Source organism: Siniperca chuatsi, linkage group LG6 (genome assembly GCF_020085105.1).
Source record: "Siniperca chuatsi isolate FFG_IHB_CAS linkage group LG6, ASM2008510v1, whole genome shotgun sequence".
In the NCBI taxonomy this organism is placed as follows: domain Eukaryota; kingdom Metazoa; phylum Chordata; class Actinopteri; order Centrarchiformes; family Sinipercidae; genus Siniperca; species Siniperca chuatsi.
Genome location: NC_058047.1, coordinates 7557129 through 7580008, shown reverse-complemented (window position 1 = coordinate 7580008; position 22880 = coordinate 7557129). Strand labels below are relative to the sequence as shown.

The window sequence follows — 22880 nt, the reverse complement described above, 5'->3', positions numbered from 1 at the left end:
ACAAAGTTTAAACTCATAAATACATTAATCGTATCGGGGAGGTCTGGAGCGCCAGCAGTCCTCCGCTGTCTGGTGACGCTCTTCCTTCCTTTCCCACCCAGAGAAAGCTGAGCGTTACCGCAGGTCCAACTCTGTGCTTAGTGTGACGGACCGTAATACTATCTCTGAAAGCTATACAGGACCGCTTGTAGTCGTTACCGAAGAGATTTCACACCTGAACTGGAGCTCTGGGTGATTTACCAAGTTATGCGTAAAAAAGCGCACCACTTGTCGTGACGCGGCGTCACCGTTTTGGATGTACTACTTTCCCTGTAAATCCGATTTAGTAACGACAACCTTTTCTCAATGAGGATTATAAATATCATGAGGATTTTGTGGGTGTTTGTATTCTGCTTCCTTGATTTATCAGGTAAGGGGAAACTTATTATAGGGCCTTTTGAGTAGCTCTTAAACTGAGCAAAATATAAAAGTCGGCATTTGTTTTCGAGAAATGTGATGCATATTATAAAAGACCAATTTCCCACTTAAATCTACACTATTTGATTGTTATATCCTTTTTGATAATTCACATTTTGTTAAGGTCATAAATGCCCTCAGAGTGTAGATGTCTGAACCCTTTTGGGAAAAAGGAGCTCATCCATGTTTCCTGCCATTGTTCTGTGGATCTGGGGCTTAAATACCAGAGAGAAGGAATGCTGAACAAACTGACATTATTGGGTTTGGCACTTTTATTCAAATAACTACATTCCTGGAGGCTTTTTTGTTTTTGAACCAAACTTTGCTACAAGAGGGGCTGATTTCTAAATCCCTATCTCAGGTGTCAGTGTATTAGATGTTGTATGTCAAAGAGTCACTTTTATAATGAATACACCATGAGATTCAAGACATACTCTAACCTGTGGAAGAAATAGATACCTGTGGGCTACAAACCATGTTTCTGCTATAATTTTGTACTTCATGTGCAGATGGTCTACAGTACAATTTTGTGTAAACTGTGTCAGGTGCATGAAAATGAGTTGATGTAATTCTGCATTATGTAATCTAGATGCAAAATTTTTGACATAATTAGTCTAGAACACTGATGCCAAACTGATGTTTTCCATTGTGAGCTAACTTTAATGTTAGAAACAGGATTAGTTTGGATTTATGTATCACGATTTTGAAACGACTGAACAGAATATATTTTACTGATATATGTATTTTATTTATTCATTGAGTATTGCAAAAATCCAGATCACCATATATATATTTTCTGTTCTTGTTTGAATCAGAGCACATAGAGCAGATTTCATCATCATATTTGTAAGGAACAGCCTAACTCCTGTCACAAAGGGGTGTGCAGTTATGGGTCTTCTCCTGAAATGGTCAACTTATGTATTTTCATTACCCTGGGGAAGGGGTGATGTTAAATCTGCCGACTCAAAAAGTTTGTAAATCCCTGTTGTAGTCTGATAATCAAGTCAAGCTGCTTATGACTAATAATTTCCTGTATGTCAGAGAATGACTGTTTCAAACACAATGCCCTGTCCTACAGGTGCTGTGATCGACTTGACCATGATCTCCACAGCAGAGGTCACCAACGTCAATCTCTTCAGGATCTCTTGTATCAATGGAGAGCGCAGCCCTGCCCAGGTTGATCTGGACATCCAGAGAGACAACAAAATCCTCATATTCCCCAAGAAGCCAAATTTTAATGTGCATAAGCCCAGGAACGAGGAGGTGGTGGCCAGAGACTTCCGTGATCTGGAACATATTGGTATCTTCTACTGTAAATCCACTCAGGAAGTTCCCCCACTTGAGATCACAATGATCAACAATTTTGGGAGAGGTGGGTTCAGATTCCTAAACTATGACCCGCTTGTTGATACTCTACAGTTTTCCTATGCATCCAGTTTGGATGGTATGTCTGGAAAATAACTGTGTGTATCTCTTTTCCCTATAGCAAATGTTGTCCCAACTCACCTTACATTGACTGCTAATAAAGGAGAGACAGTCCACCTCCACATGCAGCTACTCAGCTCCCAAAAGAGAGATGTGACCTGGAAGTACAACGGTAAGCCAGTTTACACAACTCAAGACAATGACATGTGCAATTAAGAGACTGTCCACTAATAATAACCATACATTTACTGGTTTTGTTTAAGGATCTTGAGAAAATAAGGATAGAAGATACTTTTTGACACATTGGAGACTATGCCGTTAATGTTTATTATGTGTTTCATGTAGGAAACTACTATTATATGACTCACTGGAATGATATGATCAATCGCACTGCTGTACTGACAGTGGAGAATGTAGCTTTCGCCAATCAAGGCATCTACAGTGCCAGCTACGTGGGGGACAGCCCCCTTCAGGGCACCTGGATGAGGCTCATTGTCAGAGGTTTGTTGGATCCAGACATTCACACACTCAGAAACAGAAACACACAAACACGGCCATATACACACTTAGGGTCAGATTGTATCAAGGCTAATAGTTTTTTAGGTGCGGATGTGACGCATTCTGCCCCAGAAATATACTAGGTTTTGCATATGCACTTGAGGGATGATCTAACAAAATAAAGGAAGATGTGTTAAAGGTGACTCACTGAACATTCTACTAGATTTACTAAGATTCATGCAATTCTTCACCTCACAAATAGTGCAGGTGTATTAAAAAGGAAGGCTGTGGTGTTAAAGGAGCTTAAATTGCCTTTATATTCTACAGAAATCACAATGACAGCAGACAATAGGGAAGACACCACAGAAATATTTAGGTTATGACTCATAATAAGTGAATGAGACTGTTTCCCAGTTTCCAGTCTTTATTCTAAGCTAAGCTGACTGGCTACTGGCTTTAACCTTATTCTTAATGGCCAGACGTGAAATTGGTATCGATCTTCTCATTTAACTCTCGGCAAGAAAGCAAATAAGCACATTTCACCAAATGTCGAAATATACCTTTAAATTAACACTATTTTTAACAACAGCAAAAAACAATGGCGAGTTGGTTTTGCATTTATTCAATTCAAGCTTGACGATGACATGTCTTTTAGTGAGACAGCACACGTTTGTTTAATTTCCTGTACCTCAGTATTGTCAAGAGACATTAGCAGTCTTAACACCATCTCCACCCTCCACCTGCTCTGCTTTGAGATTCCCCTATTCTCTCTCTCTCTCTCTCTCTCTCTCTCTCTCTCTCTCTCTCTCTCTCCACCAGATGTAGTGGTTTTTATGGGGGGGTTTTGTGTGTGCATTTTACTACATGATTCCATATTTGAAGTTTGTATAATGAATTCTATAATATAAACAGTCTATGCTTGAAAAACAATACAAAATACAATACAAATACACAAAAAGCCTGTCTGTACACATATCCAAGGACATAGCGTGTATGGATTTTACAACTTACACTTTATACAGGTTGTAAAGAAGGGTCAAAGAAAACTCTTTTTCCTTGTAGACTGTTCCAGTAAGAAGTGGGGTCCTTACTGTGACAAGGACTGTCCGGAGTGTCTCAACGGCGGGGTGTGTCATGATGTCGACGGAGACTGTATCTGCCCTCCGGGATTTATGGGAACGGGCTGTGAGATAGGTTTGTACTGTACTCAATACAATGTCCTACTGTTTAGCAGTATAGTAGTAAAAGTCTGTGTGTGTGTGTGTGTGTGTCAATGAATGAATGAGTGAGAGAGACAGACACACATAAGAAGAGAGTGAGAGAGACAGGATGTGTATTAAGTCAGATTTCCATCCTGCTGGTATATAGATATAAACAGGTTAAATGTTAATTGCATGGGTCAATACGCGCAAAAGTTTTTTTAACTGTATCTGGTGACTTGAACACCTTAACAGAGAGCTGGAATACGAGTATACACTCTACACATACTTATTCTCCTTAGCAATGTAAATTTTTGTCTGACAAGGTCAGCAATGAAAGTTTTAGTTCTCCTGAGCATCATATATTAGCAGCACATTATATACTATTTTCTAGAATCTACAAAGATAATGCAATCAAATATAACTATAAAATCAAAATCTACGGGTTACAGATGAGTACACTGGCAGACTAGTTACACTGTCCTCTGTGGTGTTTTGCAAGGCAGGTTGAGGCATGATACAGCAAAACTCAAGGAATTTTAAATAAATACATTTGTGAATTTGTCTTTCTCTGATGGTCTGCAGCCTGCAGAGAAGGAATGTTTGGCCGAAACTGCCAGCAGTCATGTGGCTCTGAGAAGAACTGCAAGGGGCTTCGCTTCTGCCTACCAGACCCTTACGGCTGCTCCTGCGCCAGTGGCTGGTTTGGGAGCCGCTGTGAGAAGAGTGAGCACTTAAATTTGTCCCTGTATTTTTTACTAAAGTAATATGCATATAGGTTTAATAACGTGTTTTTACCCTTTTGTGTGTCACACTATGCAGTATAGTTTTCTGTTTTCTGTTGTCAGACTGCCATAATGACATGTATGGACCAGACTGCATGCTCAGCTGTAAATGCCAGAATGGAGGAGTTTGCAACCGTTTCAGTGGATGCCAGTGTCCCACAGGGTGGAGAGGACAGAATTGTGAGAAGTCCGGTAGGTGTCGTCACACCATATTATTCCTTCTTTTGCTCCGTTTCCTCCTTTATCTCTGCCTCTTCTGTGGAATGGAATGGACCGATACTTTATATATATATATTTTTTATCCTCATCACTGCACATATCCATTAATCTATTGTTTTTCTATCCAATGATTTTTCTCTATAATTTTCACATCATTTTCCTCTGTCACTATTCACGTTGTCTTTTCTTAATCTCTGTTCCATGCCTCTCTCCTTTTTCAGACCGGGCTCCCCAGATATTGGATTTGGATAGTAATTTGGAGTGGAATCTGAACTCCAGCCCCAAGATCTTTTGCTCAGCCACAGGCAACCCCCTGCCCAGCCACAACAGCATTGAGCTGCGAAAGTTGGACAGCACTGTGCTCAAGGTAGAAAGACCAGCAGTTGTTGCAACACTCCTGCCAAGATAACTTACAGTAAGCCTTAAAAAAAACTAAATATGCAGGATAAAACTTAAGTCAAGGTAGTCAGGCAGAGATTAAATACAAGGCCACAGTTTTTCAGAAGCTCAGCAGTCAGGAAAATAGTGACCGTCAGAGAAAGACGTGGAAAGATTTGACATGGTAAACAGAGCTCAAAGACATGCCGATACCGATCTCAGCTCTCAAAACAGCCTGAGATGACTGAATCTGAGTCGGCCAACAAAACTAAAATCAGACTGAACACTACTTGACTAGCAGTTTAACAGACTGTTTCAGAGAGACGGGCATCAATCACTGTCCGGTAGCGCATTCACTGTGGTATTGCTTGTTCCTAACATTATATATGTGTGATCTTGCACTCTCATCCCTGGTATTCATGAAAACATGACTAGAAACAGCCTGTCTGTGGAGTTAGACCTGCAGCTCACTCTTCCCACATCAGAGAGTGTTTGCAACAGCAGGCTCACATTACCCATTAAAATGGGCAACCCTTTTTTGTTTTGTTTTGTTTTGTTTGTGAAAGAAAATGAAAGAAATCATTTGAGAAGCATTGATCTAGCAGATCAAGAAAGTTATTGGTGCCAAATTCAGTTTTAATATGCCAGTTCAAGGAATAGTTCACCATTTTGGGAAATACGCTATTTTACTTTCTTGCCGAGAGTTAGATGGAAGATCGATATCACTCTCATGTGTTAACTATGAAGCTGGAGACAGAAGGAGATTAGCTTAATTTAGCATAAAGACTGGAAGCAGGGGAAACAGCCAGCCTGTCTCTGTCTAAAGTTGAAAAATACACCTAAAAAACATCTCTAAAGCTCACTAATTACCATGTTGTTTCTCGATTTTAAGTTAACAATTTCTTGGCGAACAACAACTGAACAACTTCCCTTAGTCTTGTCATCACTGTGAGGTTGCAAGGCAAGTAGCGGAGATGACAGATTAACTGTTGTTCGGTCAAGAAATAGTTACACTATGTAACTCCCTCTAATTTCTGTTTGTGTACAGATTAAACAAATTAGATACAACATGTTAATTGGTGAGCTTTACAGGTGCTGATAGGCAGATTTTTTATCTTTGGAGAGAGCCAGGCTAACTGTTTCCCTGTCTATGCTAAGTTAAACTAATAACCACCTGGTTATAGCTCTATACATAACGCACAGACATAAGGGCAGTATTGATTTAACTCTCGGCTAGAAAGCAAATAAACATATGTCAAATTATTCCTTTAAATGTGTAAAAGTTAATAAATTACCCTAATAATTAAATAAATAAAGCAGTTTGTGGACACCCAGGAACATTGTCGGGTGCTGTAACATCAGCTAAAGAAAAAAGTTAAATTGTACTGTGCCTTTAAGATTGGGCTGATGATTACAAGTTTGAGTCGAACTCTGAGGAAGTCACCAACACAATGGCCTGACCAGATGAGGCTATATCACTCTTCACTGCAGCATTTACCACGTGTTGCCTATAAGTGTCATGTTCAGTTTAAGTGTTATTCTCTCTGTGCTGTTTCCTTGATAACAGTGTTGGGATTCACAGTGGTTAAAGGGGCACCAAACTATGTAGGTGCAATCAATTAAATTTGGCTATCAGGATTATCAAAGATAATCATAAATAATGAATAAAGGCCTTGGGGGCACCACTCTTCTTAAAGAAGAGAAATGATAGCTAATTAATTGATTCAGTCTCATAAAATATACTAAACTATCAATTTAGAACTCAAATACTTAAATTAATAACTATAACCAAAATTACCATTAATAGCTCATAGGTTGAAGGATTTGGAGTACAATATAGAAGAGGCTGGCAAATTACTCACTCTTGTGAAACATTAAAGAAGCCAGCATAATTATACACAAGCATTTATTAAAGATAATAAAGCAAAAACACTCAATATGTAGAATAACTCTAAATACACTAAACTACAGAACAAAGGGATGTGTGTGTGTGTGTGTGTGTGTGTGTGTGTGTGTGTGTGAATGCGTGTGTGTGTGCATCCAAGATGGCTGCTTGGATGAAAAGAGGTGACAAGCAAAAGAATGGGTGGATGTTTCTTTGTTCTGCCTCCATATGTCTCACGTACATGAGCGCACGTGGTCAGCGACAAAGAAGCGTGTGAAGCTTTAAAGTTTCTCTCCGCCGTGTGTGTGGTTGTGTTTGTGTGGTAAGTCAAATTAGAGGTGTATGTGTGTCATCTGTTTAGGATAACGTGCCAAGTTAAAAGGAGTTAGTTAGCATGCAAAGACTGTCTGTGTGGAGCATAACATAACTAACATCAACTTAGCATGTGGCTACCAAATGAACACATCAGTACATGTACATGATTAACTGAACAGTCCTGTGCTTAGTCAAGTACACCGTTACTCAATGCTATGCCCAGTCATTACGTTAACGTCTGTCGGGAGGGAAAGAGAGGTTGATTTCATTATTGCTACGTTATCCATTGTCGCGTATGGGCCAGGCGGGGGAGAATGGTGGTTCCGTTGAAGAACAGAGTTAACAGCTTGGCGTTAACTTGCTTCGTGCTTGTTCAAGTTAGCTGGCAGGCTTTGTGCAATAGCCGTTGGCGCTAAACTTTATTGCAGAGATCTAAAAGGCCTTCACAGCACTGCTGTAGATCAGGAGAGTTTGGGTCTGCTGCGTGCTTCTGGTGAGCAGATTGCACGGGGAGAACGGCAAACAACCGTCCTTCCAGGAGGAAAAGAGCAGAGAAAAGAGTGTAGTTGGGTGTCTACTGGTGAGCAGGCCACACTGAGAGGGAAACAGCCACAGCTGTCTGCTGCAGTGAAAGATTCTAGGAGAAAGAGGGTGAACAATGGCTGTTGACACCTTTTATTTACCTGGTGACATCCGGGTCACAGGTCAGTCTGGCCACTAGTGGCTGGGATGCTGTGTTCAATGCTCTCAGGATTTTGCATTACGGAAGAGCATGCAGTCTCCTAATGAAAGTTCAGTTAAAAATCACACAAATGAATGAATTAATCTATGGAGTCCCAACAATAGTAATAATCTGACAGGAAATGGAAATGTGGTTTTCATCGTGCATTGCATTGCTATTGTGTGTTGTGTATTTTACTCTCAGGCCTCTCGCACTGTCATGGACTCAAATAAGAGTACAGCCCTGTTTGAGATCCCTCGTCTGAGTGCTCAACAAGGAGGGCTGTGGGAGTGCAGGGTGTCCACCAATGGAGGCCAGGACTCCCGCAAGTTCAACCTCACCATTAAAGGTCTGTGTGTGTGGTTTCTTATGAGTAAAATTTGAATAATAATCAGAGAGGAAAATATATTATTATGTGACACATAACGACAGCAGCAAAGATCAAAATTTAAAAAATCTTTTGCTGTGTCTACTCAGAACCCCCTGTGCCCACTACTGCTCCCAAACTGCTGGAAAAAAGGAGTAAGCAGCTGCTGGTGATGCCGGTGGACTCCCACAGAGGAGACGGCCCCATTGTCTCCACCAGGCTTCTCTACAAGCCTGTGGAGAACGGAGACTCTTGGTCCTCCATCATAGGTAAGTAAGCCTATCACAGAAAGCAACATTATCAGAACATTATTTTTGACTTTCATTCATTCACAGTAGCAGCAAAAGCAAACATTGCAGTAACCAGTCATCGCCATCAACACCTTATAAGATCAGACAAGGTTATAATGAAACAAATCATTGCTTTTTGCTCAGATTTATAATAAATTTAATACTGAATGGAAATTCTGGCAGAGACAAACTTAAATGAATAAAACCTTTGTGTTTTTCTTCCACAATGCAATGCAGGTTATGTAAAGAAAATATTTTCTCACAGTGTGCGTAATGTCCTGCTGAGTTGAACTGCCCGGCTGTTTGCCCCCCAAAATAACTCATCATATAACTAACAAAAGATGTGTAACCTCTGAATTTTGAATAATTTGATATGTATATTCTATGTATCTATAATACCTGTAGCGATGTAAGTTTTAAGCCAAATTTCTGCTGTAAAATCATAAATCAAATCTAATGTAATCAGCATTTACTACATCCACTTTCTTTCAGTTTATAGTGACAAAGAGCCCATCACACTGATGAACCTGGAGCCTTCAACGCGTTACCGTGTCCGTGTCCAGCTTAGTCGTCCTGGGGAAGGAGGAGAGGGGGCCCCAGGGCCAGAGGCCATCATGGAGACTGATTGTCCCGGTAAGACACACAAATAACTGGGCTGTCCAGTTCATAGGGATCATAGACATACTGAACATGAGTATATTTATCTGGAAATCTTGCCTGGGAACAAATGTCTATAGTCTGGACCACAGAACTTAAGCAAGCATAATTATCTTGTGTCTGGTTAGACTAATAGTAAATTCTCATCATTTCTTCTGAGCAGTGCTTTTCCCAGGCCTTAAGGAGCCAGTTTTTTCCCAAGTGAGCCTATCTGTCCTGATGACTCAAGTCTGGGGCAAATATAGAAAGATGCAAGTGGAGTGAAGTGATCTGTGGGTACTTTGCCAAGATAAAATGAAGACCTTATGGGATCGAAACAAAAATAACAAAAAATAAACAATTGTCATCAGTCAGCTAGGAATCACAAAACTAATCAAGAATAGCAAGAACCTGATTTTATTCCTCACTGATTGTGGTGCAGAGGAAGAGAGAATATCTGAGTGTGTGAGTGCAGAAAAGATTATGGAAAAAACTGAAATGGGAATGTGATGATTTTGGAGTGGCATAGTGCATAGTTCTATTGAGTTTGACTATTTGGCAATATGTGGTTATGTCCATGTGTAAAATGGAACAAATGTTATTTGTTACAAGGGAACATTCATCTCTTGCACAAGCACAAACTATTTGTTACAGTGTATTTAGTGACTCTTGAGGAGGACCACAGGACAGTTTAAAACTATGGAATATGGAGTTAGAAGTCGTATTCAAAATGGCATATGATGCAAATGAAATTCAGCATTTAAAAATATTGTATTTATGATAGACATTCATCCATTTTCTCAAGCCACTTAATAATGTTCAATGGGGTCACAAGGCACTGCGTATCTGTACTGTACAAGTGGCCAAAACACAAGTATATCACAGAGCTAATACAGTCCCAATTACATACTACATACAGTACATACTATATATTAATCTTTATAGTACACTGTTTTGGCACCTAGTATACACAAAATCAAGGTCAATACTGTGAAATAGAGTGCCACTGCCAATTAAACTCAACAAAGAGACAGCAAGTGTTTTTTATAAAATTTTGATTGTTACTTTTAGTTTTGGGAGGTGTTCCTGGAGCTGTTTCTCCACCACCATCAGTTACTTTTTATTTGTTCTAGCTGTGAGGTCCTCCATTTCCTTTGTGCAATGCATTGTGGGAGAATAGTGTATATCACTATGAACTAACAGCACACTCAAAAATCAAGTTTTTGTTTTGCATAGGTTTTTAGTATGCATACTGACTGTTTTGAGTATGCTTCATCTTGTCACTTTTCCCATGTAAACAAATGACATTGTCAAAGCGTGCTTAGAATTAGTATGTAGTTTGGATTTGGGGCACAAACATGCAAACACATTCAGACCTCCAATCAAACTGCATTTCTTTGGACTGTGGGAGGAAACCAGAGCACCATTATAGGTAAACCAGGGCCAAGATTTAAAGCTAGTACCTTCTTGTTGTGAGCTAACAGCCCTAACTACTGTAATATAAATTGAGGTAACCATCCAATACACTTCAAAATACTTTATCCGTTCCTCAGGGGGCAATTTGAGGGAACCGTGACTGACCTAATGAGAGAAATTCACAAGGAGCTGTTAGTCCCCTCAGCTCATCATGTGTTCTCTGTCGCTGCAGAGCCCACAGTTCAACCTGACATTGACATCAGCTCGGTGGAAGGCCGCAATGCCACTGTACGCTGGCGACTGCCCGCCAACAATGGCATTAATGCTGGCACAGCCAGTGGCTTTTTAGTGCAGCTCTTCGGGCCGCCACCCTACAGTGACAAACTACTGGAGGAGACCACCCTGCTCACTGTGCTTTCTACAAAGTTCCACAACCTGGAGTACCAGCAAGACTACACCATGGTGGTGCGCCTCATCAACTGTGGCAGCCAGGGGCCACCCTCCAAACCCTACCACTTCCGCATCAACAGCCAGGGTAACTAGAAACTCTGCTGTTAATAAGCTGCAAGGAAGGCTCCTTCTGAATGTTGCAAGATTTTCAATGCACTTTATAATACATTTACAGTGGTTTGTGGCAAAACATGAGGTGTAACACAATATACAGTAACAGTACAGTATGTTAACGTCTGCGTTTAGTTTCAATGGTAAATATACAAGATAAATAAATGGCATGATAAGAGCTTCTTAGATTTGCTTTAAACACTCACGAAAAGAGTAGCATTGGTGCTTGCTGGTTGCTTGGTGACTCTCTCCCTGCCCACAAACTTTAAAAGAAAAAGTTTAGCAGCTGATAGTTAGGTCACAAGGAATAATCCAGTTTAGTTGGCAATCAGTGGAGATCAACAAGTTAGAAAAGGATCCATCCGACAGAACAGCAATGAATGCTTTTAAACTCGTCTTTGGTAATAAAGCTTTCCTAGAGCACACAAGCGTAAAAGCCTGTGACTGGAGCAGTTAGTTTATTTTAGAATATAGTTTTACAGAATCACTGTTGATTGCCCTAACTATGATAATCTTTCTGTGTCTCAGGTCCATCATCCCCACGCAACGTCCAGGCCCTGCCTTTGTCCTTGTCAGCCATCCAGGTGAGGTGGCAGCCCCCTGAAGATCCCAATGGAGGCATCATTAAATACATTATAGAGTACCAGCCAGTTGGCCAGGGGAGTCCTCACCCTTGGGTGGACACAGATGATGGAAACAAGACCACCAAAGATGTGACAGCACTCAACGGCAGCACGCTCTACCAGTTCAGAGTGAGGGCTTTCTCCAAGGTGCCAGGAGAGTGGAGCAAGTTTGTTCAGGCGATGACACAAGGAGATGGTGAGTAAAAAGTTATTGTCTGCGCATCTACCTTTATCCAACATTACTACCAAATACATTACTTTATAATATGCTGCAAATTAGCTCACAGGAAATTACTGACATGTTGTTGAAATTGTTTGATCAATTCAAATTCACATGACAATTTTCTAATTCTAAAGGAATTGGGACCTAGATATGGGATGTCAGACCAGGAAAGTTTGAGAAAACCTTGTTGTAAGCCTTTCTTCTCTGGGTTAGAACACCAGGAAGGCAATAATACAGCAATAATATTACATTTCTAGATTGCTGGAATGGTTAATCTTTTCAAAAGGAATGATTCAATTGTCCAGTTTGGGGGCTTTTTCATGGTTTCTTAGACATACATTTATTTTCCCTTCAAGCTAAAAGTAGCTCCTAGTGGAAAATTTCTACACTACTGAACTTGTAGCCAATGTTGGGCTTTTCCCAGGTGGCGTTGAACAAGACCACCCACACAGCGACAGGGATTTACTCTGAATAATAATACATAGACAGCCTATTTATCTGCACTATCTGAAAATCATCGCCATCTCCTTACTTGGTTTTTCTCCAATCCATCTTCCATCCTACCCCTTTGTCCTCCCTTTCCATTTTTTCCCCTCTGCCAAAAAAGGCCTTCAGAGTTTTACCCCGACCACCCAGGGTGTGGCTGGGAGGCCTGGTGGGGACAGTTACCAGCTGTTGGTGGCGGTGGTGGGCTCGGTAACGGTCACCTGTGTGACTATCCTGCTGGCACTGTTGGCTCTTTTCTTCATCCGCAAGACACTGCTCAACCGTCGGCGCACGTTCACCTACCAGTCTGGATCGGTAAGGATGCACCAGGATTTGTCAGATTTATCAATTTATTAATCTAATGAATTTTGGAAAGCTGAGGGATTTACTGAGTCCTGGTTGATATCACAACTGATCTGACAAAGCTCAGATTTCAGATAATCCTACTTTAGAGAACTTTAATATATTTGTATTTATTGCTGAGCTTTATACCCCCAGGGTGAAGAGACTATTCTGCAGTTTAACTCAGGAACTCTGACTCTGACACGGAGGCCCAAACCAACTCCAGAGCCCCTCACCTATCCAATCCTGGAGTGGGAGGACATAAAGTTTGAAGATGTCATTGGAGAGGGCAATTTTGGCCAGGTGTTTAGGCTCTTAATGTACTTTCTGAATATTTTTCATTTTTCTCCTTTGGTTACCATCCTTTATTCACTGGATTAAACATTTAAGCTAACAACTGTTTCAAAACCAGGTCATCAAAGCCATGATCAAGAAGGATGGCAGTAAAATGAGCGCAGCCATCAAGATGCTGAAAGGTAACTTTGACACACATTTATGCAAGCACTCACAAACATATACATACTGTACATGTATTACACACAAACACAGGGCAAATATAATCCCAGTGCAGTGCATTCTTTGACTGATGTGAACATTTTATTTCAAAGACGCCAGCTGAAGCTGCTTTGCTTGCACTTTGTTTAATGATGCTGTGTGTGCTGATCTTCCTGCAGAGTTTGCCTCAGAGAATGACCACCGAGACTTTGCAGGAGAGCTGGAGGTGCTGTGTAAACTAGGCCAGCATCCCAACATAATCAACCTGATAGGAGCCTGTGAGAACAGAGGTGAGTGAGCGACACCTAGTGGTTTTTATAGATATTGATGTGCTTTCTGAGTTACGGATTTAGCAGACATACTGATGGTTATGATGTGTACTACTGTTTGGCATGAATAGGGATTCACAAGTCATACAAATCTATAGGGTGTTGGGTGCAACACTAAGGAGGCTGTATGTATGTTGCCTTACCTTACTTATCTGGTGTCCAGACCTTGTGTGTATACTCTATATTCCATATAGTCCAGAGTCCATAATTTGGTTGCCAAATTTTAGGTTCTGCAGGAGACCACTTATTTTTTATGAGAGAAAAATATATTTGGAGAAATGTATGTAGAGATCTAATATATCTACTGCACGTATTATAGTATATAGTATCTCATTTATGTAATATGCTACAGTGTAAACCAATTATGGTATTACCTTATTATTTACCATAAACAGCATACATCTAACAATAAAAATAAAAAATATTTAGTTTTACAAAACAATCCCAATTCAAAGTCCTCTTACTAGCTTTCTCTGGAGCGTTAAACTATAACTGTCTTTATCAGCGGAGGGAGTTTGCTTAGTCATGGAGATGGATCGGTTGATGTGTGAGCTCAGCAGCTGATATATTTTCATCCATAGCACTTTTAGCAATGTTTTGCCTATCCATAGATGTTGTATTGTCATTAATATACTGTATTGGTATAAATTGCAACATATATGTGGCGACTTTCCAAATATTCTAATTATCTAAATGTATTTTCCAATACATTTTGTGATGTGTCAAGATGTGTCAGTATTGACTTTGTAAAGTACTGACTTTATGTTGATATACTAGTCGGTGTCCTGTAGACAATATCCTGACCAGATCCTACTTCTATTGATCCTGATTAAAGTAATCATTCTCCTGTATAAAGTACAGGAATGTAAAGGAACAGGTTAAATTCTTTCTGCTTGAGATCCAAGCAGATACTCCCATCTGATGCACTGATATCTGCACCTGGAAAGCACCAGAATGTGTCTAATGTAAATAATCATTGCCTGCCAGAAGCATTTTGCTCACATTTGTTTGATTTGTCCATGTGAAGCATACTGCTGTGTCATGTATTTATGTATTTGTATAAGGTTTCCTTGGCCCCAGTTCTTACCATAGAGTATCACTTTCCCACAGCTACATACGATGGCTTCTACATTGAATAATTGAATTGCTTTTGTTTGATCAAAGATTGTTTACATATGAGAGAGGAAGTCTAGAATGAAAAGTGAGGACATTACCAGACCAAATCAACCTTGAAAAATAAACATCTGAGTAATTCAGCGTGTCTCTCCACTGGTTTCACTTTCAGGTGGCACTTAATTCTGCAGACCTTCACTCTACAGTGTTTGCATCTGTTGTTTAACTCAGGTTCACTATTTTTATTAAGTGATAAGAGTATCAAAATACATATATACTGTACCACCCCAACCTCAACTAGAATAACAAAACCTAATTCTTATAAATAGCATAATTTTGAACAATCATGAACATTACAATATGTAGTCAAAATGTTTGTTAATAAGTCCTTGCACTCCCATCATGTCTCTGATTTTCTTGTCTTTCTCATAATAATCGATGGGCTTATCAACTGTAGAAGCAGTTGGATAATTACTGTTTTCCTGTATATTAGAGAAGTTTTGGTCTTTAATGATTTAGCTGTTTGTTAACATGCCTCTCTGTTTTTAAATTTTCATATGCATACTGTGTGCAACAACTTGCAATTTTTTTAATTGTAATCATTTTATACAAAAACTATTTGAAAGGTTAATGCATGTATATTCCATTTACAGTATAGAAAGACTGGCTTGGTACTCAACTTGCAAACTGATTGTAAAATGGAGGAAAAGAGGAAGGAAGTAAGAGGGGAAGAAAGGAAGGAAGGGTTGTTGTGGGGAAGAGGGGAGGGTGGAAAGCAGGCTGGAAGGTAAAGATAGGAAAATAAAGAAGGAAACAGAGCAGAAGAAAGACATGCTTTCAGGGAGTAATATTTCTTTGACATACAATTTGCACGTGTTCTTCCTGTGCTGCCTCTCCCTTTGCTCAGGGAAAAGCTGTTAAAATTTCTTTTATTGCAACAGAATAAAAGTCACTAGCTTGCAGTGGTAACAGAAGCTATTACTCAATTGCTGTTTTTGGCATTTTAGGAGTTTTCTGCTTCAATTTTTTCTGGTTTCAGGCTTTCATTCATTTGATCCATTCAGCATCTGTCTGTTATTTTAAAAAAGTTGTAGATATATGGTGTTGTTCTTAGCTCATACACTTTCTCATCTTACAGAGATCTGGAACAAATTCACTCCAGATATCAACATTGTAAAAGAATTAGGTGTGTGCAGGAGGAATTCAGCATTGAACTGCTGAACAGCAAGAGGAAAGTAAAGATATTTGATAGATACTTAGAAGTCAAGGGAAGATAAAGATTGAACAACAAAATAGTCAGCACCCTCTAAAACAAAATGTTTTGCTGTTCTTTCTGGTTTAAGAGAAATATCTTTTACTGTTCCATTTTGAGCAAAGAAATTGTTTTGAAAAAAGACACTGCTGCAGGAGTCACAGCTTGTCCTGATTAACATAACCTCTTGTAGCTGAGAAGGAACATAATTGTATTAGGTTCCGAAACCCTTCCAACAAGCACAAATGCCTCATGACCTGTAGGAACTCTGGCTTTGACTGGAAGACGTCAATCCTCAACCATCTGGCTGAGCTCTGTGAGGATTTCATGAAAGGCCTGGTTTAGCTCTGCCTGTGTCAAGACAGAACTGTTGAAGGCCAAGCCCCTTACCAGCTGTAACTGGGTTTCTCCCCGGCCTATTGCAGGCAGGCCAGCCAAGGCCATAGTCACAGTGTTTGGGGAAAAGAAGAAGACATTCTCATTTTAAGAGTCTGGCTGAGCTGCTTGTACAGCTTGTACAGTTAGAAAATTAAATGTTTTTTAGCAGTGGCCTTAACGCTATCAATCTGCGTGAGATATTCCTGCGATGTCAAATACATTATGTATTGTCCCATCGGGAGTTTATCTCTTATTAAAACATCTAACATGTAAAAGGGACATTTATGGCACATTTACTTCCATACAGTACTGTATATAACAGGGTAAACTGCAGACTCTGTCCTCTTCCTAATGTTACTCCCTCTCTGCCTTCTCCAGGTTACCTGTACATAGCCATCGAATACGCTCCCTATGGTAACCTTCTCGACTTCCTGAGGAAGAGTCGAGTGTTGGAGACCGATCCTGCCTTTGCCAAGGAGCATGGCACTGCTTCCACCCTCACCTCCCAGCAGCTGCTGCAGTTCGCTGTAGACGTGGCAACAGGGATGCACTACCTAAGTGACAAACAGGTAGGAGGAGAAAGAGCGTGTATGTGGGTGGCTGCTTGTATATTTCTGCGTGTGGATGACTGCATTTGCTTTAAATTTTCTTACCTCTGTTCTTAAAGTCTCTCATAACAGGCTTTTCATCAAGTTACCCCATGACAGTTGATGTTGATAATGTAATGAAATTACTTAAATTAAAAAGAAGTGTTAATTCAGTAACTTCTAAAGATTTAATTCTGCCCTTCAAATAGGGCAGAAGTGTAATAAAACCAGTTATACATTTCTTACTGATTTACAAAAATACTGTACATTGGCATCATAAGAACATGTTGAAGCTGTACTTTCAATAAAAAAATAACATTTTAATAAAAGTATATTATATAATTATTATATAATAAAAATAATAAAAATATTTTTTGCTACATGAAAATATAATTTCTGTTCAAATATTTATATCATGATGTTTCTGTGTAAAGGATTCATGCATTAGGCCTAATATTATTACCAGTAATAATGCCTCTCCTCTCCTTTCCTCTCTTGGTATTAGTTCATCCACAGGGATTTGGCAGCAAGGAATGTCCTTGTAGGGGACAACCTTGTGGCGAAGATTGCAGACTTTGGCCTGTCCCGCGGTGAGGAAGTTTATGTTAAGAAGACAATGGTGAGTGGTGGGGTCATACACAGTAGCACTTTTTAAAGAAAATGTTGATTTTGTTTTCGTTTCAGCCAACAGATGGCACCAGTTATTTGTGAGACAAGTATTTTTGTATACCATTTATTTCCACTTTTAGTTTTTGTCTTCGACATTATTAATGTTCTTCTGTGAGATAGCAAAAGACTAATCAGTTGGACAAAATGTAACAGACATTTATCAGTAGATCTCTGCACTTGATATGAAGCTCACAGTTATTTAGTAGTATCATATCAAATTAAATGCAATCAAACAAGGTTTTTCTTTGTTTAAATCTATTTTGGGTTGGTTTTACCTCAGACAGCAACTGAGAGATTCTGATAATAAGTAAGATGACCTGTAGAGGGCAGTCATTTGTAAATACCATCAACTGCAGCATAGTGTATAGTGGTGGTACATGGCTCGAATAGGCCATGGACTTTTACTTGTAATGTTAACTGGATCTCCATCAACTTTGTGGCACCACAGTAACAACCTGGCATTTTATAAAACTGATTTAAGCCTACATTATTTTTTTCTGTATTCATATTTTTTACATTTAATTTTTTGATGTTCACAATCAGACTCATGTGAGCAAGTTTATGTGTCAATACAGTAGAAGGTTTGACATGAATCTGTTGCTTTGTTTTCAGGGGAGGCTGCCTGTACGCTGGATGGCCATTGAGTCCCTGAACTACAGTGTGTATACGACCAAGAGTGATGTGTGAGTTACAGTTTGAACTCATCTGTAACTCAACTAACCTGACTTTAACTCTTGCACTTACTGCAACAGCTGGAGTTTTTCAGGGCAGGCCAAGCTCACAATGTTCAATGAGGTTCAATTCTGTACTTGAAACCACTGTACCAAAATGGAAAAATATTTATGAGAACTTTTGGGGCATATTGAGTCACATGGCAGGCTTCTGACATTAAAAACTTGAAACCATTGGCTAAGTGGTTCATGAACACTTCCTAAATGGTTGATGGTCTGGACTGTATTCCAATAATCAACAATCTTAATAATTACTGTAACAATCACAATTCTTCCTTCTCATTTCTTCTTTAGCATCACAGGAACCTTATTAAAATTATTTCAGCCTCTAGTGAAGTTTTGATTGTGAACACCACAAAACGCCTGCCAACAGAAAACAACAAATCATCCCTTTGTCACCGGTGGAGTGATAATAGTGTGCTGTGTAACTGATAAGCACAACCAGGAAGCCCTGGGTACAACTTAGCAGACAAACCGAGACGTTGGTCTGTCAACTAGAGCCTATTTATACACAGCGGAAAACAAATTAGAAGAGCATAGGACAGCTAACGGAAGAAGTGTGAAGGCTGCCTGCAGGGTCAGAGAGCGTTGTAAACATGTAAGAGAAACAGATCTTGTTCTCTGTCTCTCCCTTACACTCTGAGACAGAGCAGCTTGTAGTGTACAGGAGAGAAGAGATAAACAAGGACAAAGGAACAGGCCGACAGCACAAACAACATTTATCTAACTCGTATAATCTACCACACCGCATTTTAACATGTGAAACTAGTGGTATTTCTCGTGAATTCAGTTGTTAATCAGATCGCAGGAAATATGGTGGTTTCAAGGCGTTGAGACATTGGTGGTTCCTTATCTGTTTCCATGCATATTTATTTAATTATAAAAAAAATTCAAATTAAGTCATGCATTTTTTTCTATGCAATGAATTGTAAAAACATGCATGAGGTTAAACATGCAACAGCAGCATTTTTAGCTTCATAATGTATTCATTTTAGGGTGGCTAGGATAAATACTGGATTCAAAATATTTCATCATTTACTGTATGTTTAGATTAGCAGATATGAGATGATGCTGGTTTCTTTGCAAAGTTTTAAACTTAACCCACATATGATCAACAAAGGAAGTCCCAGGTGAAGACATTAAGTTAATGATTATTTTCAGGTGGTACTAATGAATCCTTATCATTTCTTAACATTTCCCTTCTATGGCTTCCCTACTTACATTTCTTTCTTTGCATCTTCTCTCCCAGGTGGTCTTTTGGTGTTCTCCTCTGGGAAATTGTAAGCTTAGGTAAGTAAGCATACAGCCTTACATGGACCCAATGACTTTCAGGACAGGAGCTTTACGATTTACTCCTATTTACGTAAATTACTAATGCTAAGTACAGATTTATACTTGTCAAGATATCCTAGCCTCAAATACCAGCTGACAGGCTAGCAGAAGTTCTGTCTCTCTTATACAGGAACACTGTGTTGTGTGTGTTCCTGTGGTTGAATTGATGGTAGCATGATGACTATCCTTATCATTGCTTGACTCACAATCACCATTACCATTATAAAGACATTTTCTCCCCTTCTTGTGTGTGTCAGGTGGTACACCATATTGTGGGATGACATGTGCTGAGCTTTATGAAAAACTGCCACAAGGCTACAGGATGGAGAAACCCAAAAACTGTGACGATGAGGTGTAAGTACTTAGCATTTCGTAACTAATGATTAGCTTATTATGACTTTCTTTCCTCTATTTTACCGTATTCATCGATGTTTCTCTCCCTGTCCAGCTATGAGCTGATGAAGCAGTGCTGGAGGGATCGGCCCTACGAGAGACCCCCCTTCTCCCAAATCTCTGTCCAGCTCAACAGGATGCAGGAGGCCAGGAAGGTAATGCTGCATTCACACAATGTTGGCAGAAAGGAAAAAATAAGAAAAAGTCCTGTTGTTACCACTTGGGAGTGTTCAAACCTTCCTCAAAGATGGTTACCCCATTGCTTAGGGGGTACAGTCATATCAGATAATTAGAAATGTACTCTAAAATAGCTATTTTGTTTATTAGGTTACATGTAGGGCATTACTATTGGAATTCATTTACACTGAACTGGCAAATTGTAGGTTTGCATCAGAAAATTCCTTTTCCCCCCATTCTCTTACATGAAATTACAGCTATGAGTATGACGTGAATGGTTTATCCCACTCGCCAGCTCATATTTAGGGTCTGTAAAATATTAAATGAATGCATTATAAGGCTTCAGCATTAAGAAACAGATGGAGCCAACATACTTCTAGCATGCATGCCAACTACCTTGAAATTCTGATTCTTTAAAAAAAATCTTAAATCACAAGCTTCTATCCATCTTCCAGGCTTATGTGAACATGGCTCTCTTTGAGAACTTCACCTACGCTGGGATAGACGCCACAGCTGAGGAGGCCTGACTACCAGCCCCCCCAGACCCTAGCATGTCACGTAGCCCCAAGAGGAAGTCCCGAGGATGGTCGCCACGTTACTGCCACCTCCCTGTCGCTCAACGTCGAGACAGGAGGACCAGGCGCTCTACCAAAGGCACCCAGCTATAGACGGAGGACTGTGAAAGGACACTGTGTGGAGGTATCAGAGGCATTAGGAGATGAGGAGTATCGCTTGGCCTTGGATGGAGAAATGCGATTGCTACTAACCTTTTGGGAAATACTGACCCCCCTGTCACTACAAACCAGTCCCAGAAAAAAGACACAACATTGTACCTATTGCTCTTACAAAAGTTAAAATGTTGTACTTTTTTAGTGTTAAGGGGAAGCGGAAAATAAGGAGCTATGTGACTTGCTGAAACACCACAGGGTCTGTGGGGTGTCGACGCTGGACTTTATTTTCTTTCCATTGCTCTAAACGGAGAAGGAAATCTTTTCATGAAAATGAAATTTAAAGGACCACAAACGTTCAAGTTCTCAGACTGTTAGAAAAGGATGAAAGACACATACAATGTAGCACTTAAAACCAGCCTCATTCATGCCATCTGTCTTTTTCCTGTTTGCCTATCACTGCCATGTGAATGTAACTTCTTCTGTATGTATTTTGTCTCTTTTTAAAGGACACATAGTTGTATCAAAAGTCTCCTATTCGAATGTAGTTACAGACTGATATAAATGCAACCATGGTAGATTCTTCATGTGTTGCATGCAAAGCTCCACCACAAGAGTAGTTGTTTGGAAAATGCTACTAATACAGGGCAGATGCAGAGCCAGTCTACCAGCTATCACCATTACTGTATTGTTTACCTCTATCATTATGCAACCTAACACAATGTATGGTAATATATCCATTGTATGAGAATGTACAGTTGTTACATGTTTTCATTAACTGGTTGAATAAAGGTTTTGTGTGGTGACTGGACTCATCACCACAAGTAGTTGGTCCATTTGCATAAGTCCAGTTTTTATAAACTGCAGTTTCAGTGACTCTGATGATGTTGACTTTAGCAAAGATTATTGTGTTGTGTTGTTGTTGTTGTTGCTGGCCTGCTTAATAGTGTGCATGGTGGGAAACCACAGGCCAGGCTACTGGGGGCCAAAATGGAGAGATCAGGAACACTGATCTCCCCTGCTGCACAGCGCTGATCTGTCACTGGGTTTCCTCCACAAACCAACCTCAGGCACAGAACTGTCTGTCAAACATAGTCTCAGTGGGCCAGCTTCCTGATGACTGATCTTTTGAGTATCAAACACTTGCCCTTTAGGCACCACTGTCACCTTCATCTGTTAGGATACTCCCTGATTCGGTCACATATAGTATTATGAAAAGGCAAACATTTGGTCTTATTATACCTGCTATCCAGCAGCAAGTGTCATCTTCAAATGTATTTTGTAAACAACAAATCTAAACCTATGTTGAAATCCAATATTTGTACAGACTGCACGGTCAACTGCCGACTTTTGTAGGTTAAAGCTGTGGACCAGTGACCAGGCCATCAGCATTTTAAAGTGAAATAGACAACTTTTGATCATAAAAGAATATAATAACTTTCACCACTGCTTATTTTAGAAATCACACATCGCAAGTTTTGCTGGAAAGCTAGATGTTGGTGGCTAATGAGCTACCACAGGCTGTATGAAGTAAACTGCAAGCTAATGTTAGCTAACCTATACAGGAAATTACAGTAATATGCTAACAGGCTAGAAAAGCAGAGGAAACCGGAGATACAGTAGTGCCGTTGCCTCACGAAAGTCGGAACAAACTTTTAAATTAGGCCTTGTAGATCTAACATGAGTTAAGTTTTAGCAACTGGATTGCTTATTTCTCATCTCAAATTTGTTCAGTAACAGATTTTGGTGGACTGCTACTTCATACAAAGTACGCATGCTCAAATCCCATTGGCTCACAGAACTAGGGGCCTCAGGAGGGAGGACTGCATTTGGACCTTCTCCGCCCACCGGGCACGATGCTAGCTAGCTAAAGCTGGAAGCCTGAAACAAACAAACAAAATTTATGTTCCATTGTCCCTTTGATAATCTAA

The 22880-nt window shown here is 39.8% G+C and overlaps 1 protein-coding gene across 2 annotated transcripts; it reads left to right on the top strand.

Annotated features, from left to right (window-relative positions):
- Positions 1-91: 91 nt before the first annotated feature.
- On the top strand, positions 92-21783 carry tie1 (tyrosine kinase with immunoglobulin-like and EGF-like domains 1). 2 transcript variants are annotated; one of them, XM_044200149.1, is made up of 24 exons: positions 92-409; positions 1535-1828; positions 1943-2053; positions 2227-2382; positions 3442-3573; positions 4164-4304; positions 4427-4555; positions 4804-4949; positions 8086-8230; positions 8359-8517; positions 9031-9171; positions 10823-11125; positions 11680-11970; positions 12605-12798; positions 12982-13128; positions 13238-13301; positions 13500-13610; positions 16771-16961; positions 17485-17598; positions 18261-18331; positions 19629-19669; positions 19969-20065; positions 20160-20259; positions 20737-21783. In XM_044200149.1, exons 1-24 carry the CDS (start codon positions 346-348, stop codon positions 20806-20808), a joined length of 3414 nt encoding a protein of 1137 aa, XP_044056084.1. In that variant the 5' UTR covers positions 92-345; the 3' UTR covers positions 20809-21783. The 2 variants fall into 2 exon arrangements, with proteins under 2 accessions (XP_044056084.1, XP_044056085.1); XM_044200150.1 differs by lacking the exon at positions 10823-11125.
- The last annotated feature ends 1097 nt before the right edge of the window (positions 21784-22880 follow it).

Coding starts and splice junctions, on each gene's coding strand:
- tie1 (XM_044200149.1), top strand. CDS start 346: ATGAGGATTATAAATATCATGAGGATTTTGTGGGTGTTTGTATTCTGC. Junction 3,574..4,163: donor GGGAACGGGCTGTGAGATAG/GTTTGTACTGTA, acceptor GATGGTCTGCAG/CCTGCAGAGAAGGAATGTTT. Junction 4,305..4,426: donor TGGGAGCCGCTGTGAGAAGA/GTGAGCACTTAA, acceptor TTCTGTTGTCAG/ACTGCCATAATGACATGTAT.